This window comes from Rhincodon typus, chromosome 48 (assembly GCF_021869965.1).
Source record: "Rhincodon typus isolate 14 chromosome 48, sRhiTyp1.1, whole genome shotgun sequence".
NCBI lineage: Eukaryota > Metazoa > Chordata > Chondrichthyes > Orectolobiformes > Rhincodontidae > Rhincodon > Rhincodon typus.
In genome coordinates this window covers 1,781,171-1,800,406 of record NC_063379.1, presented here as the reverse complement: position 1 = coordinate 1,800,406, position 19,236 = coordinate 1,781,171, and the positions used below count along the sequence as shown (strand labels likewise).

Genomic DNA, 19,236 nt, shown 5'->3' with positions numbered 1-19,236 from the left:
CAATAAGAGACAACCTAACCGCTGACCTTGACATTCAATAGTGTTACCATCACTGCATTCTCCACAATCAACATCATGGGGGTTATCATCGATCAGAAACTCAACTGCACTCGCCACATAAATGCAATGGCTACAAGAAAAATCAGAAGCTAGGAATACTGTGGAGAATCAGTTTCACTTGCGGATTCCCCAAAGCCTGCTCACCATCTGCAAAGCTCAAGTCAGAAGTGTGATGAAATATCCTCCACTTGCCTGGATGAGTGCAGGCCCAACAAAACACAGGAAGCTTGACACCATCCAGGACAAAGCGGCCCACTTGATTACTACCATCCCTCCACCACTGACGTGTCCGATCTTCAAGATTCACTGCAGAAATTCACCAATGATCCCCAGACAGCGTTTTTCTACCCAAAACCACTTCAATCTAGAAAGACAAGGGCAGCAGATATATGGGAACAACAGCATCTTCAAGTTTCCCTCCAAGCCACTCGCCATCCTGATTTGGAAATATATCTCCATTACTTTACTCTCGCTGAGTCAACATCGTGGAATTCACTCCCAAATGGAATAGGGGTCAACCCACTGCAGGTGGACTGCAGCGATTCAAGAAGGCAGTTCACCAACACGTTCTCAAGGGCAACTGAGGATAGACAATAAATGCTGGCCAGCCAGCAACGCCAACATCTCACAAAATGAATAAATAACAAAAAAAGAAAAAAGAAACTCAGATGGTCACATGGGGAATGACTGCATCTTATTACATCTATTTGCAATGCTGCACGGTCTCGGGATCTCAAAGTACTTAGAAACGTAGCACATACACATGAGACAATCCACACATGCTACACAGAATTATGGTGTCTGATAGTGACTACTGCTAAGAGTGGCAAAATCTCTGAAAGATTAACATGCCTATGACAGTTATAATAAATAATTTGGAACTAAAGTTTTCTGCTGTAGCTCAGATCAGAATGCTGTTAAGATATTGCTTTAAAATTATTCTCCATACACTAACATAGAGGCATCCAAAAGTTACGGATTTTAAACGCCATGTCATATTTACCAAACTGACCAGGTCAATGGAAATTTGCAGGAAATCAGCTTTAACTGACAGCGAGTGTGAGGGATATACTTCCAGGGCGAATGCCCAGTTACCTACAGTCCTGCCAGTTACCGAGTAAGGGATTGATACTGAGAAACGTCCAACAGAAACACAATACTCAAATCCCCGAGGTCAGTGGTGCACATGACTACACTTCCGGTTTCACGGAGCATGGACTCCTTGTCTATCTGCTTTTAGAGAGCACGCATCTTCTGAATTCAGACAACGGACAGTGCTCACACTCCCCAGTACAGGGAAGAAGCCGTTTTGGCATTATTGATTTCAGTGAATACACAGCACTCAAACTCCCGATGTAACGGAACTCGCAGATATATCAATCTCAAGATCCAAAAACTCACTGAGGTCCCCATTCCGAGGTTACATATACTGGCCGTTTTCTATCTGCAGAAGGAGCTTGTAGAGATAAGGACAATTGTTAATGAACTATTCGGTGATTGAACAGCTCTCATAGGCCCTATCCTTCGCAGGTTATCCTCTTCCCATTGAAATCCTGATGGAGTATCTTGGGATTTTCCATACTTTTAGAAAACACGGATTTCTCATGCTCCGTCTTGGCTTTTCTAATTGCTTTCTAAGCTTCGCCCTGCAAATGCTGCACGTCATTAATTAATGCCATTTATTTGTTCACCTCCTATCTGCGCTATGCCCCTCTTTAGTTTCTCATTGTATCCTGAATATCTCTGGTCACCCATGGTTCTTTGGAAATATATTAACAATTAATTTAAGATTATGTTTCGAGCTTGCAATGTGACCCATTCCTCTGCCTGGAAGCCGGGGAAACATGGATATCTCGTCCGTAAGAAAATCGAAGATGACTGTTCTGGGATTATGTGCTGTCACTAAAAGAGTTTGGGGTATGAGTTTCCATCTGCATTCTACGTGGACCATATTGACCATGCAGAAACAATAGCTGATCAGCAATGTCAAGCTCTTAAACGGAGGTGATGGCTCAGTGTTAATAGCGTTAGAATGTTAATCCAGGCACCCAGGTAATGCATTTATATGCAACTCCAACATGACTTCACTGCTTTTGAAACCTAGGCCTTGACTTATAAAGGCAAGTGTCGCACATGTCTTTTTCATCACCATACCCTTCCACTAACATACTAACATACCCTTCTACCTTCAGAGACCTATAGACAAACATACCAAGCTCCCATTGCACGACAAAACTTTCCTTGTCAAAGTATTTGCTGTAATAAAGATAAAAGAAAATCAACTGTACTACCATCACAGACACGCCTGGTACCCTCCTCAAACAAATAATAAACTTTGTAAGGCATGAAGTCCCCCTGACAAAGCCGGCTGAATATGCCTGATTCAGCATTGCCTCTCCTCATGGAGATAAATGTACTCCTTCAAAATTGTTTTCAATAGTTTCCATACAACTGACGTGAGACTCGCTGCTCTGCCGTTCTCTGGCTTAGCTCTACAAACATTCGTAAAAATTCAGCCATATTAACTGTTCTGAAATCCTCTAGCACCTCCCCCATGGCTACAGAGGAATTAAAGATTTGGATCAATGCCCCTGTAATCCCAGAGATAGTCGGAACTGCCGCTGCTGGAGTCTGAGATAACAAAGTGTGGAGCTGGATGAACACAGCAGGCCAGGCAGCATCAGAGGAGCAGGAAAGCTGACATTTCGGGACTGGACTCTTCTTCAGAAACCGTGGAGGGTAAGGGGGCTCTGAAATAAATAGAGAAGGGAGGGTGGTAATAGCAGGAGGATAGTTGTATTTATAGGTGGGAGAGAAGACGTACAGGTCAAGGAGGCGGAGATGAAGCCAGTACAGGTGAGTGTAGGTAGGGAGTTGGGAGTGGGGTTGGTCAGTGAGGCGGGAGGGGCGGGTAGGTGGGTGGGAAGACGGACAGGTCAAGGAGGCGGGGATGAGGCTAGTAGGTAGGAAGTGAGGGTGGGGGTTACTCAGTGAGGTGGGAAGAGTGGATTGGTGGGAGAAAAGACGGACAAGTGACGAGAGGGGCTGGTCTTGGGATGAGGTCGGGCGTGGGGAGATTTTGAATCTTGTAAAGTCCACATTGATACCATTGGGCTGCAGGGTTCCCAGGCGGAATATGAGGTGCTGTTCCTCCAGCCTTTGGGTGGCATCGTTGTTGCACTAGAGGAGGCCCAGGATGGACATGTCGTCCAAGGAGTCGGTGGGGGCGTTAAAGTGGTTCGCCCGCCTATGTTCATCCAGCTCCACACCTCGTCACCCCTGTAATCTCAATTTCTGCATCACAAACCTGGAGATTTGTCCACCAGTAAGCCTGCCAACGCCTCCAATACTTTGTCCATTTCTTGACCAGTTTGCTCAAGTACCTCAAAATCTCTCTCCTTGGGCTCCATACTTTCATCCTCCTTGTCTTTGGTGAAGACAGATTTAAGGTATTCATTCAACACTCTACCAATGTCCTCTGGCTCCACACAGATTGCCTCCTTGGTCCATCATGGGTCCCTGTCTTTCAGATGTTATCCTCTTCCCATTGAAATTCTGAAAAAAAAAACCTGGGATTTTCCCTACCTTCAGCAAACAGGGATTCCTTATGCCCCATCTCTGCTTTTCTAATTGCTTTCTGAAGCTTCACCCTGCACATTCTGTACTCAATTAACGCCAACATTCATTTGTTTCCCTCATATCTGCTATTTGCCCCTCTTTTGCTTCTCATCTCATCCTGAATATCTCTGGTCATCCAAGGTTCTTTGGGTTTGTTATGCCTTCCTACCACCCGAGAGGGAACACGTTGGGCTTGTGCCTTCTCATTTTCATTCAGAGTGTTACCCTTTGTTTTTTTCTTTCTATAGCTTTAGAAACAGAGTCACACAGCACTGAAACAGACTCCATGTCTATCAGATGTCTCAACCTGACCTAACCCCTTTTGCCAGCATTTCGCCAGTTTCCCTCTAAACCCTTACTATTCATATACACACCCAGACCCCCTTTGAATGATGTCATTGCACCTGCCTCAACTGTTACCTCTGGTAGCCCGTTTCATGCACGCACCACGCTCTGCATGAAGCATAATTCTTCTTAGATCTCTTTTAAATCTTTCCCTTCCCACGTTAAACCAATGCCCTCTAGTTTTGGACTGCCCAATCCTCGGAAACCTTGGCCATCACCCTATCCATGTCCCTCATGATTTTATAAAAAGTCTATATGTTCACCCCTCAGTCTCTGATGATCCAAGAACAAATGTTCTAATGTATTCAGCCTTGGCTTATAACTCAAACCTTCTAGTCCCGCCAATATCCTTGTAAATCTTTTTTGCACTCTTTCAAGCTTAGTAACATTTCCCCAGTAGTAGTTGTTCCCAATCTACCTTGGCCTGAGCCTATCTTGTTTAGCTCAGATTAATTTGCCCCCAATCCAATTTTTTTTTCTACAACCTGTCTTTTCCCTTGTACATTGTGAGCTGAATTTGGCCCATGTTGTGAACTTGATCACTAAAATGCTCTTACACCATCATCACAACCTCTTGCATGCCATCCCTCCTCAGAATTAATTCCAGAACACTTCTGCCCATTCTTGGATCCTCCATAAATGTGCAGAAAAATGTTCTGCTGTACACATTTCAAGAAATTCATTACATCCAAGCCCTCAAGACTAAGGACCAAAAAAAAAAACAGAAGTTGCTGGAAGCTCAGCAGGCTGGCAGCATCTGTGAAGAAAAAAAAAACAAAACACAGAGTTAGCCTTTCGGGTCCGGCGGCCCTTCCTCAGAACTGAAAAATATATGTATATATTTTCTTTCCCTTAAGACTAAGCCTATCCTAGTTCATGTTGGGATCATTGAAATCACCTCCTATAATTAGCCATTTGTTATTATTTTCACACACCTTTGCAAATCGTGCACAAATTTGCTTTTCCATTTCAGGCCCACTCTCTGGGGTCAAAAATAATGTTTCCCATCTGTCTTCACAGTTTTTATTAACATCCAACACTATGACTTCATATATCCTACATTATTACAATGAAAACACCTAATATTATTTACTTCAATTCTCCCCGCATGGTTTTCTTAACCCGACGTAAATTATCTTCACAATCTTCAATTAGATCTCCTTTTCTTTTACTACCTGAGGATTTCTCTTCTCCCCACTTTCTATCCCTCAGAGATTTAAATTAATATTGGAAGGCAAACTTTGACTTATGAACTAACTCATAATTTTCTACCACTTCAACTTTTCCACATGAGTTCACAATACTTCAGGAAGTCTTTTTTTTAAACTCCACCAAAGCAGGTACTTATAGGTATGTCTTATATGTGATCAATTTTATATCCACTTATTCTCCTGCCAAATTTACTGTCTTTTATCCTTTCTAATTCTACCTACGTTTGACGAAATTTCCTCCTTTGATTCTTAAAACATTATCTGCAGAATCTTAACACTTGTTCGTACTCTCCAGATTTCTCCTCTGAGCATGATGCAAATACCTCTCTAGCTTTACTACTAACTTTACTTGAATCAACAATACCCACATGGCCAATGACTTCTTCATTTGTTTCGACACTTTCTCAAATGAAATGAAAGTGTCTTCTGCGTCCTTTTTACGGAACTAAAGCAAAACTTGGTTGATGATTTAACAGATTCCCAACAGGCCTTTGGCTACAATAGGTTTGCTCTTCATCAGCACCCTCATTGCCACCTTCAATGGTGAACTTCACATTTGCCATTTTACATTGAGTTTCACTTTTCTGTTCCAACTTCCAAAGTTCTAAAGTTCTCTGTTTTTCCTTATTTTCTGTTGGGGCTATTCTTTTCTTTTTCTCTTTTCCTCTAATTTAAGCTACGTCATTTGTACTCGAACACTAGCAATTTCCAATGAATCGAATTGCATTCCTGGTATTTGTAATGTTGAGCTATTGCTGCAATTATCTGTCCCTTCCTCAATGGTGCAGGTAAACTCAACTTCAGCTTATCTGCCAATTCGGAAAGCTTGGTCTTAGTCGTTTTCTCTAAACAAAACCAAGTGACCCCCTTCCGCACCTTGGAAAGTCTTAGCCACTGAAAGAGCCATTATTACAGAAGGCACACCCGATTTAAACCAACCGTAGCAACATATGAAAAGAGAACGCCAACACTCGCTTTTCTCTACCTTTGAGTCCAATATTTTTAAATTAGAGATTTTGGTTCTGATTAGAGCCCCCCAATTTGTTATATGCTCGAAACACTCGCCTCAAAATATATCAGGAAGGTTGCCCAAACATAATTTTTTTTATCGTATTTGAAGATGAGTGAAAGGTACGATTTTCGAGATGCGATTCAACTGGCCCACAAATTGGATTTAAGCAAAACACACTTTGTTCTAACAACACAGTTAAAATAAAAGCGAACAAAAAAACGAATGATTGTCATAACTTTAACTCCACTGAAATTCTAAAGAAAATAGATTTCTTTTTAACTGCTCATCATCAACTGATACAATATTGCAGCATTCCGAACGAAAATTCAGCAAATTAGATTTTCCTCACGTGCTATCTCCCTTCCACTCCCTGACAAAAATGACAATTAAACAATTGAGCAGTGGTGAGAAAATGCAAGCGTATTTTTTGCTGCAGCAGAGAGAGGGAGAGAGAGAGAGCACTGTAACTATCAGGTTAAAAATCAACTCCAAAGCCAACTGAAAGCAAAACTAAAACCCTGGGTCTGTGTATGTCTGACGCCACGTACTCATGCTTTTCTGTCTTATTTCAAAAATATCTCCGGATGACCAAAGCTGTTTACCTAATGTTTCTGAAGCAGACATTCCGATACTGCGGGAATTCCTGTCTGCAAGTGAATCAGCACATAAAATATCTCTTTCTTTAAATCGCTGTACCATCACATATTCATTCTCCACTTCCCTGCTTTTGATAAAACACTTTAACCACTTTCTTCTTCACTTGTCTTAAGAATATGTTTTACAACAGTAAACATTTTTAACAAATTAATTCAAGAAGCCTGGTGGAAATAAATTTAATTCTGGATAGTAGTGACAATAAGAAATGATTGACTATTCGTTGATTGAAGCAATATGTGCGTTTACTTATTTGTTGTTTGATAGAGTATTGAGCATCACTATTTCAGCATATCACTCTCGTCGGTGTCTTAACCGAGTTTGGGGGCTGAGGATGTGATTCCCAGACCGAGGTAAAATGAAACTGGGAGAGGAGCAACAGCAATTATCAAAAGATAAAATGGCTGATATGAAGTGTCTAATATTTTAAAACTATGCGAGGACTGGAAGTGGCTAAAACAATTCAATAGGTGGAGAACGTATCACTGACTTGTTTGCAACATGTAACTAAGGCTTAGCCAGTAGACAAAGTAAATGAATTACAGGTGAAATTGCCCATGAATGCTAAGGTGGATGAGATGACGGACGTATTGGTAAAGCTTTTGGGATTTGTTGGAAACACTAGAATGACAGGGATCGGCAAATAATGTGTCATCAGTTTCAGAGTTACAGAATCACTACAGTGCAGATACAGCCCATTTGAGCTATCGAGTCTGTATCATCATCCCTCCGAATCGTATCATGCTACCCCACATTTACCATAAATAACATACTTAGCCTGCACAACCCTGGCCACTATAGAGATGGCCTTACCAGAAAAGGGAAAAAAAAACAAAACTGAAGTCCTCCTGTTAAGTAAGACAGGTCAAGTGAATGTGGTGCTATTGGGAGAGCACTTTGGAACTAGTGACCATTGTTCCATTAGTTTAAAAAAAAAGTTATAGCAAAGGATAAGTCTGGTCCACCTGTTAGATATCTAAATTGGAGTACGGCCAATTTGATGGTACTGGATAGGAACTTTCAAAAGTTAATTGGAGAAACTTGTTTGTAGATAAAGGGTCATCCAGCAAGTTGGAAGGTTCTGAAATGGACAGCATTTTCTGATCAGTGTAAAGGGCAAGGTTGACAGGGTAAGAGAAATTGGTTGACTCAAGATATTGAGGCTCTTGTCAAGAAATAAAAAAAGGAGACTAATGTCAGGCAAAAACAGTTGGGATTAAATGAATCCCTCGAGAAGTATAAATGATGTAAGAATACACGTAAGCTGGAAATCCGGAGGGCAAAAGGGGGGCATCGTATAACTTTGGCAGGTAAGGTTAAGATGGACCAGAAAGAGCCTCTACAAGCACATTGAGGGCAAAAGAGTAACTATAATGAGAATAGGGCCCCTTAAACGTCCACAAAATTGTTTATGTGTGGAACCACAGGAGATGGGAATGTTCTGAAATGTATATTTCTCGTGAGTATTTACCAGCTATCATGGAAAACCAAACTAATTCAATAATATTCCTTTGGGAAGGAGATTGCTGTATTTGTGTGGTCTCCACGTGATTCCAAACCATCTGAAATGTGGTTGACTCTTAACTGCCCTTCGAGCAATTTGTCATGGCAATAAATGTTGGCCTGGCCAGTTATGTCCACTTCATGCAAATGATTTTTTCTTTTAAACGCCTGGTTTCACCATAGGCCCGCCCAGACAGTATCCTTGAGTTTTAAATCCTTTGACTGTACTCCCCAGGAACTTTCTGAAGCAAGAAAAGTACTAATTACTAGTGGTGTACCTCAAGGATCTGTTTTGCGGCCACTGCTGTTTGTCATTTTTATAAATGACCTGGATGACGGCGTAGAAGAATGGGTTAGTAAATTTGCGGATGACACCAAACTCGGTGGAGTTGTGAATAGTGCAGAAGGATGTTGTAGGTTACAGAGGGACATAGATAAGCTGCAGAGCTGGGCTGACAGGTGGCAAATGGAGTTTAATGCGGAAAAGTATGAGGTGATTCACTTTGGAAGGAGTAACAGGAATACAGAGTATTGGGCTAATGGTAAGATTCTTGGTAGTGTGGATGAGCAGAGAGATCTCGGTGTCCATGTGCATAGATCACTGAAAGTTGCCACCCAGATTGATAGCGTTGTTAAGAAGGCGTACAGTATGTTAGGTTTTATTGGTAGAGGGATTGAGTTTCGGAGCCATGAGGTCATGTTGCAGCTGTACAAAACTCTGGTGTGGCCGCACTTGGAGTATTGCGTACAATTCTGGTCGCCACATTATAGGAAGGATGTGGAAGCATTGGAAAGGGTGCAGAGGAGATTTACCAGGATGTTGCCTGGTATGGAGGGAAGGTCTTATGAGGAAAGGCTGAGGGACTTGAGGCTGTTTTCGTTTGAGAGAAGAAGGTTAAGAGGTGACTTAATAGAGACATACAAGATGATCAGACGATTAGATAGGGTGGACAGTGGGAGCCTTTTTCCTCGGATGATGATGGCTAGCACGAGGGGACATAGCTTTAAATTGAGGGGTGATAGATATAGGACAAATGTCAGAGGTAGGTTCTTTACTCAGAGAGTAGTAAGGGCGTGGAATGCCCTGCCTGCAAAAGTAGTAGACTCGCCAACTTTAAGGGCATTTAAATGGCCATTGGATAAACATATGGATGATAATGGAATAGTTTAGGTTAGATGGGCTTCAGATTGGTTTCACAGGTCGGCGCAACATCGAGGGCCGAAGGGCCTGTACTGAGCTGTAATGTTCTATGTTCTATGTTCTACTATTTTACTGTGTCATAATTTGCCAATGTTATTTGTGAAATTGGTGCGTTAATCTTACTCTTTCATAAGAGGAGTGTCCAGTTTTCCATCAGCCAGTCCATTTAGTTTGCTCCTTTTTGAAATAAGTCAAAAAGTGCCTCTGCATTCTTTTATCTGCAATGTTAGTAGAGATTTTACACATTTATATATTTCCTTATTAGAATTTAGATTATGAATATCTTTTTCTTCCTTCTTTTCTGAAGCTGCTTTTTTAGTTTCACCTTACGCAGTTATTATCCTGCATTCCTCACTTTGTATGTTTGATTTCTTGAATGTTCTTTGTTTTTCCTTTAAAAGAAGAGCATGTTTGTTAACACATGCATACGTGGTTTTCCATTATAAGCAGGTTCATTCTTTTATCAAGCTCAATCTGTCTTAATTGGAGTTTACTGGTATGGTCGTGAATTCCACAGATTCACAACACTTTGAGAGAAATAACTTCCCCAGTAGGTGTCATTCAAGTATTTTCTGAATGGTGTTGACCAATGCATTTAATGATTTTGCAGTAGTAAAAATTGTAGCTGTGCCCATAATCACAGAAAGTTGATGGGAGGTTAAAGAGATGGAAATGCCGTAAGAAAATGTTCCAGGCACTTTTATTTTGTGTGTGCTGCCCAGAGCAATGAATAAGTAACTTCCATTGCCAGCAAATAAATTAATGCTACTGTGTGATATTCGGAAAGCTGACAATATCTTCAAACGTGCAGGCATTTCAAAAGAAGTGTTTATTGCATGTTTTTAAATTGAGCCTCAGTAAGCAGATCTAGAATTGAATGAGAGATGACAATCAGCCAAAGCTGAAGTTGTGTGTGACAAAGTTCTGGAGTGTTGTTCCATTAAACAATCGAATTCGGATGGGGAACAGGAGATGTCCTCGCAGACCTCAGACGCAGAGTTGACTGTTATTAATCAGGCAGTGATACCAACCAGATACATAAAGAGTTATAGAGGGTAGCAGATGAAATTACAATTTGCAATATAGAATTTTGGGAAACTGAGAAGCTGATCAAGACCACAAAAAACTACTAGAAGTATATTTGCAAGGAAGATGAATTTAGAGCTTTGGATCGTACTTGGAACTATGATGTAATTGCGACTATGGAGACTTGGCTGAACAAGGGACAGGGCTGGCAACTGAACGTTCCAGGATTTAGATGTGTTTTTAGGTTTGATTGGAGGAGATATAAAAGCTGTGGGGGAGTTGCATTACTGGCAACGTAGTAACTCAAAGCTGCACTTAGAGAGGATACATCAGAGGACTCGTGAGTGAGGCAATACGGTAGAACTCAGGCATAGGGAAGGTAGAATCACAATTTTGAGCATATAATGCAGTCAATAGGAGTTAGATGAGACACAGTGTAGATAGATTTTGGAAAAAAAAATGTAAAAAAGCATGATAGTTGTGGTGTGCGACTTTAACTTTCTCTGTATTAACTGGGACTCCCTACCTGCTAGAGGCTTGGATAGGGCAGAATCTCTAAGTATCATTCAGGAAGATTTCTTGACACAGTATATAAACAATCCGATCAGAGAAGTGGTTATACTAGACCTGTCTTGGGAAATAAGCCCAGCCAGGTGAATGAAATTTCAGAGGGGATCATTTCGGATTTAGTGACCAGGCTACCTTGGGTGAAAGTGTTAATTTGGAGGAAGGCGAACTACAGCAATATTAGTCATGATATGAAGGATTTTGATTGGAGGTGGCTGTTTGAGGAACAGTCTACATCATGCATGTGGGAATATTTCAATTGGCATTTGATAAGAGTTCTGGAGTGGCATGTTCCTGAGAGAATGAAGAATAGGTATGGCAAGTTACGTGAACTGTCGATGGCCAGGGATGTTATGACCCTGGTCCAAATGAAAAAGGCAGCATACATAAGGTCTGAGAGGATGGGAACTGACGAAACCTTTGGCACATATAAGGAAAGTAGGAAAGAATTAAACAAAGAATTAGAGTGGCTAAAAGAGGTCATGAAAAAATCGTTAGCAAACAGGATTAAGGGGGATCCCAAGGCTTGTATAGATATAAAAATAGCAAGAACGTAGCCAGGGAAAGGGTTGGGCAACTCAAGGACATAGGAGGGAATCTATGCGTGAAGCCAGAAGATGTAGGTGAGATACTAAACGAATACGTTGTGTTGGCATGAACCAAAGAGAAGGAATTGGTGGAAGATTGTTTCAGGGAATATATTGTCGAATTTCTAAGCCAAGTTGCTATCACACAGGAAATGGCTTTGTGTGTCTTAAAGAAAAGCATTAAGGTAGACAAGTCTCCGTGTCCAAATGCCATCTATCCCAGAATATTGAGGGAGGCAAAAGAACAAATTGCGGGAGCATTGACAGATATCGTGGTATCTTTATTTGGCCACAGAGGAGGTTTCAGGGGACTGAAGAATAGCCAATGTTGTCCCTTTTATAAGAAGGGTAGCGAGGATAATTCAGGAAATTACATGCCTGTGTGCCTCACGTCAGTGGTAGGGAAATTATTGGAATAGATTTTCAGCGGCAAGAAAAATACGCATTTAGAAGCAAATCGACTTGTTAGCGATAGACAGTGTGGTTTTGGACGAAGGTGATTGTGCCTCACTAAATTTGTCGAGTTTTTTGAGGACATGACAAAGATTATTGATGAGATAAAAACGGTCAACGTAGTCTACACGTACTTCAGTAAAACCTTTGAAAAGATCCCTCATGGCAGACTAGTACAAAAAGTCAAGCCACGTGGTATCAGGGATGAGCTGGTAAGATGAATACAGAAGTGATTATGGCTAATGGCTTAACATTAAGAGACAGAGGGCAGGGCTGAAGGATTTTTTTCGGAATGGAACATTGTGAGCTGTGGTGTTCCACAAGGATCAGTGCTGTTGGTGGTCTACATAAATGATTTGGAGGAAAACGTGGCTGCTCTAACAATAAGTTTGCGGGTGATACAAAGATTGATTGAGATGCGGATAAGGAGGAGGATTGTCAGAGGATGCAGCAGGATGAATATCAGTTGGAGGCATGGGCAGAAAAATGGAAGATGGAGTTTAATCAGGACAAATTTTGGAAGGTCAATAAAGGTGGAAATTATACTGTGAATAGCAGAATCCTTAGGAGTATCGTTTTGCAGAGGAATCAGAGTGTGCAGTTCTACAGATCACCGAAGGTGGAAGCGCAGGTAGACAGGCAAATAATGTAGGAAAAAAAAAAGTCTATGGCATACTTGCCTTCATTAAATGGGGAATTGAGTATAAGGATAGGCAAGTTATGCTGCAGCTTTATAGAAGTGTAGTTCGGCTGCAATTGCGTGCAGTTCTAGTCACTGCAAGATAAGAAGGATGCGGATGCTTTGGAGAGGGTACAGAGAAGGTTTACCAGAATGTTATTTTGTATGAGGCTATTAGCTCTGAAGAAAGTTTGGACAGATTGAGTTTGATTTCACTGGAACGTAGGACATTGAATAGAGACCTGATAGATGTTATAAGATTGTGAATTGCATGGATAGAGTGGAAAGTGTAAGGTTTTTTTTTCCCCGGGTTGGAGGGGTCAATTACCAGGCGACACAGGTGGTAGATACGGGTGGAAGCGAGTTTAAAAGAGATGCGTGATGCAAGCACTTCACACAAAGGGTAGAGAGTGTGCCTGGAAAGAGGAGGTGGTGGAAGGCAAAGGAACAGTATTCAAGAAATACTTGGATTAATACATGAATGGGGAGAGAACAGAGGGATAGAGATCCTGTAAGTCAAGGCACTTCTAGTATGGAAGAGCAAAATGTGTCAGCACGTGCTTGGAGGGCTGAAAGGCCTGTTACTGGGCTGCATTGTCCTTTGTTCTTTGGTCTTTGAAATAGGAACAGGAGTAAGCCATTCGACCCATCAGGTCTGCTCCTTCATTCAACAGGTTCATGGCAGACCCAACACTCCTTACATCCACTTCACTGTCCTTTCCTCATGAAACTTGATTCACTTCCTGAGGGGAGACAATGACCTTGTCTTGTTCTCTCTGGACTGTTAATCCAGAGAGCCAGGTATTGTTTTGTGGGACAGGGTTCAAATCCTGCCACGGCAACTCGTGGGATTTGAATTCAGAAAGACTCAAAATTAACCGGTCAACAGTGACCGTGAATATATTGCCGGTTGTCAGAAAATCCCATCTGGTTCATTAATGTCTTTTAGGGAAGGAAACATACTTACCTGGTCTGTCCTACATGTGATTCCAGATCTACAGCAATGTGGTTAACTCTTAACTGCCACCTGAGCAATTACGGATGGGCAATAAATGATGGTCTAGCCAGAGACGTCTTCATCCCATGAAAGGATAAAGAAAAAAGAAATTAAACATCTATCTATTTCAACCGTAAATGCAAACTAGGGCACTGCCCCCATAGCTCTCTGTGGCAAAGTGTTTATGTGATTACTATATCTGTATCATTAATTCCATGACATGCACTGCGCTTCTAATGTCAGAGGAATGTGGTCGCAATCGATAATAATGCACAGAAATCTGGGAGATGGCACAGGCCAATTCATAACTGTGTAGAAGACCATCTGAAGTAGCATCAGAAAGTATGCTATTCAGCCCTTTGTGCTTGCTGCACTATTCATTCAAATAAGTCTGATTTAACATTCCTTATGTTCACATCCATGCTCTTACACATCGCCATTTATTTTCATACCCATCCAGAATTCTATCCAACTTAACCTCAATTGCGTGCAAGGACTCCACTTCCTCAGCTCTCGGCGGCAAGGAGTTTTAAAGACTTGTAACCCTGTGAGAGGAGAAATTCCTCCTCACCTCGATCTTAAATTGACACATCTTTATTTTGAGACTATCTCATTGGCAAAAGGCTTTCCAATGAGGGGACACATCGTCTCAGCAATTACTCTGCCAAGCATTTTAAAAACCTTATGTCTCCATAAGATCACTTTAGATCTTTTGTCTGTTTGTGCTGTTCTGAAATAAACATTTTTTTCAAAATATGCTTTAAGATTTTCCACCGTCATCAGAACTGAAAGAAAACCAGCACAACACCTGAGAACAATGGCATATTCCTGTTTCTCTGGGCATGTGCCAATCATCTTAGTTCTGTAATATTATTCTGTATGTTCAATTTAGTGAAAAGTGTATCTGTTACTCAGCTGTGACATCTCCTCATGGACAAGGCGGATGAAATGGAGCAGCAAAAATATCTTCAGCGAATGTAAATCTGATAATGATGCAATATGTTAATTTTGTCCTCAACGAGGGACAGATTGCGGTATAAATAGAAAACATCCACTGCCCTCAGATTCATTAGAAGTGAAGCCATCAATCTGGATATATTCCAAACATTCTTCTGAGAATGACACAACCAATAATTCTCCAGATAAAGATAATTTACTACCCGTTTCTCGCAGCCTTTGGCCTTCCTGGTATGTCGGTAATATGGAGGTGGCCGTAGATGTTTGTTATTTGAACTGAAGACCTATGACGATTAGTGTGCTTCAAGGATCGGTTCTGGGTTCAATTTTGTTTGCCATTTATTTCAATAATTTGGATGAGAATATAGGGGGTACAGTTAGTACGTTTGTGGATTACACCAACATTACTAGTCCAGGGGACAGTGAAAAAGGCTATCTAAATATCCAAGGAGGTCTTGAACAACTTGGCCAGTGGGAGGAGAAGTGACAAATGGAGTTTAATTAAGATAAATGCAAGGTGTTGTATTTTGGTAAGGCAAACCATGACAGGATTTGCATAGTTAATGGCAGGGCTATGGGGAGCGTTGTTTCACAGTGGACCTAGGGATGCAAGTACATAGTTCTTTGTAAGAGACTATGTACGTAGACAGCATAATGAAAAATAAAGGGTTTAAGCGCGTTTTCCTTCACTGGTCAGATCTTTGAGCATAAAAGTTGAGATGTCATGTTATGACTGTGCAAGAAATTGCTGATGCCACTTTTGAAATACAGTGCACAATTCTGCTACCTCTGCTTTAGGACTGATGTTTGAAAGCTAGAGCATTAAAAAAAAAAGAATCAGCGATGTTGATTTGAATGAAAGGCTTGAGTTATAAGGAAAGACTCAATAGGCTGTGCCCTTTATCCCTGGTGGTTGGAGGCTGAGGGGTCAATCTTTTAGAAGTTTATAAAATCATGAGTTCACCAATAACGTGAATAGCAAAGACCTTTTTCCAAGGATAGGGATGTCTAAAACAAGAGGCCGTAGGTTTAAGGTGCGCGGGAAAAATTTAATGGGCAACTGAGGGGCAGCGTTTTCACAAAGAGTGTGGTGCATGTATGGAATGGGCTGCCAGAGAAAGTGGTGGAGGTACAATTAATACATTTAAAAGTCATTTAGAAAGGTAAGCGAATAGGAAAAACATAAAAGTACATGGAACAAATGCAGGCAAAGGAGACCAGTTAAGTTGGTGATACATTGTTGGCATTGATGAGTTGGACCAAAGGGTATGTTTCCATGCTGCATGACTCTATGAGTCTGCGGCTCCAATGATCCAATCGTTACAGCAAAGAAAGTGATGTCTGACACCCTGTTCCAGTTTGTGTGACAGCTTCTGTTAATGTTCTCAGGGCAAGGGGTACATCCGGTAGAAAATTAAAGACTATGTGGCCCTTCATTCAGAAAAGTTAATCCCCATTATCAGAATTACATTAATATTCACTAGAGCTTACTGGAAGCTACCTGCATGCATCAACGTCATTAGAAATTAACCGGTTGTATCTTTTTTTCTAAAAAAAAAATGCTTAATCCATTAAATCTGTCTGTTTGCTTGTTTGTCTTTGTTTGAAAGTTGTAGCTAGAATCAAAGAGGAATACATTTAAATCTTAGCTAGAATTTAGATTAGCTTGTATTTATTTCTAATGTTGCTCGACTATGGTTACTGCACAATTTTTTTTTAATGTTTTTTGTGTTGAGCAAAAGATTTATGATGTCACTTACTCCCAAAGTCTCGCACTAGGTGTTCAAAAGTTTGATTTGGAATGATTGTGGTCGAATTTGGTGGTGATTAAATCCTTTAATTTTACTGTGCTGTGAATAAAATAGGGAGGTGGGTTTGATTTGCCTGTTAGTTTGCATGGCATATCACGAGTAACCTATATTAAGGACGACTGCTAGTGTATTAGTTGGTCTATGTAATAGTTGAAAGCACTTTACTGGATAATGTTAATATCAAGCCAAACTTTCAGTCTTTCTATTCTGAGTATTCTGTGCGTTGTTATCCCATAATGAAATTTCCAAAATGCATGTCCATTTAATTAAGAACGTCAGTATACACAAGACTGACAAAGAGTGCCATTGAAAAGTTTTGGCTCAAGTGTTCTAAATTTTTGTTCTCTGAGTGATCCTGTTTTGTAATTTTTCTTTATTTGACTTACAGCCAACCTGATGACAATAATCATTCTCTCCAGGGGAAAATGCGCCCTTTCTGATTCGACTTCTGCTTACATGGTCGCCATGGCAACAACGCCGCTTCTGATGATGATCTTCAATGTGCATCACATTTTCAGTTTTCACTTTATACATCCCTTCTTTTCCTTAACTGGATTTTGCAAGTTTGTTATCTACATGAGCTCATCCAACCTGTACATGGCTGTGTGGTACACAGTCTTGTTCACATTTGATCGATATGTAGCTATATGTTGTGAGAAGCTGAAAACAAAGTATTGCAGGCGGAGGAAAGCAGCTATAGCTATAATGAGCACCACTGTCGTAGTTTATCTCGCAAACCTACCCTATTGGATTGCATATGAACCTGAACAAATAATTGATCAGTTACAGTGGGGTTGTCGCCTCAATTTGAACTTCTTCTCTTCTCCCGCAGGTGAAGCATTCTCTTGGCTGCAAAGTATTTTAACTGTTTGTCTTCCATTTTCTTTGATATTCATGTTTAATTCCTTAACGGTCAGACGCATTGTAGTCGCCAACAGAGCTCGCAAATCCATCCGGGGATGCAAAAATGAGAGTCAAAGAGACCCAGAGTTGGAGGTTCGAAGGAAGTCCATTATTTTACTCTTCGCGGTATCGGGCAGTTTTATCCTTCTGTGGCTGACAGCAGCGGTGAGCTTCTTATCAACAAAGATAACAGACACTGCACGTTATCATGGTGATCATGCAAATCCTGCCTATATTGCCACTGAAACTGGCCACATGCTCATGTACTTGAATTCCTGTACTAATGTATGCATTTATGCAGCCACACAAAGTAAATTCAGGCAAGAGCTGAAGAAAGTGTTGATATTTCCTTGGTTATTTATTCTTAAATTAACTAAACGAAATTAAAAGTGAATCGTATTGTATTGTCTATCTGCTTGTGTTGTCCTGTCTCAGAAAGTTTTCGTGCAGAGAGTTAAATTTCTTACATTTCAATTTCCTCAGTTCAAATCTGATTGCTTGAATAAAAAGGATATGGAAACTATATAATTATGTACTATTCTCCAAAAAAAATGTCGAATGTCTTAGTCGTGTTTAATTAAAATGGTGGAATTTCTTTTTTCGTTGTTTGGGCACCATCTGAATCATCCAGAAATGCAGGCGGAAGATTCTGTTTCAATAAACTCACTCTGTCTGATAGTCAGATGGGGTATGAATGCATTTTATCAGATCTCTCTGCCAAGATGTGAAATCTCACAGCCCTCCTCATTCCTAGCAGCGTAGCAGTGGTGTTAGCAAGTTAACCATTATACTCTTTTTCAGACATTTCAGACTAACTCATCTCTAAGTGCTGCTCAAATTCTTTTGTTCATTCTGCTCATTGCAAACTCTATCAAAATCTTTTACACACCTTACATATCCCACTGTCCTATTCACAGGAGTTACAAAAGGAAGTTAGTTCTTACTCATTGCTATAAGATTCGTAATATTAGTTTGACGAAAAAATTGGTTTACACCTACTGCTAGCATTCTTTAGTCGATGAGATGTGAGCAGTTTCCGTCCCACCTGACCTAGGAGGCTTATTTACAGACTCTATCTTGCAGCTGCATTATAACTCATTTTAGTCACATACTGCATTCTGAGGTGAAATTTACTGTCCTTACTCTGGCTAACTCTTTTTACCAATTAAAACAACATCTTTTCCATCGATAAGACTAAGAGTCAAACACTTTCATGGCTCAATGAAATTGCCTAATCTCCTAGATTCTTACAAGATATAATCCCAAAGTTATCATTCGTCTCTCTTATTGCTTTTCATTCTAATGTTTGTTATAGGCTTCAGGCTGTCTGTTCTGACACATTGAACTGCCTCCTGAAGACATTTGTAGCTGTTGTTTTTTTTTTTTACAGAACTCCTTGCATACTAATTTGTAAGATTCTTTGTTCAAAGTAGATCCAGTTACCTTGAGATAATTTCTTATAAAAGCTACTATTGTTCTAATTTATAGATTCATTTTAATGCTAGATCAAGCAAGCTAATTCCGTTACTGCAGCCATATATATGCCAGCTGGCAACCACATTGTGCCACCTTTGACCAGGGGCTGCCCCAACATGAACAAACAAGATGAATTGGCATAACTTTAACTCTATCGAACTACCTAGCAAAGTGTT

At 40.6% G+C, this 19,236-nt stretch overlaps 1 protein-coding gene across 1 annotated transcript; it reads left to right on the top strand.

Annotated features, from left to right (window-relative positions):
* The first annotated feature begins 17,077 nt into the window (after positions 1 to 17,077).
* Positions 17,078 to 17,971, top strand: LOC125488001 (probable G-protein coupled receptor 139). The gene has a single exon (XM_048620744.1). The coding sequence runs from the start codon at positions 17,078 to 17,080 to the stop codon at positions 17,969 to 17,971; it is 894 nt and encodes a 297-aa protein (XP_048476701.1).
* The last annotated feature ends 1,265 nt before the right edge of the window (positions 17,972 to 19,236 follow it).

Coding starts and splice junctions, on each gene's coding strand:
- LOC125488001 (XM_048620744.1), top strand. CDS start 17,078: ATGACAATAATCATTCTCTCCAGGGGAAAATGCGCCCTTTCTGATTCG.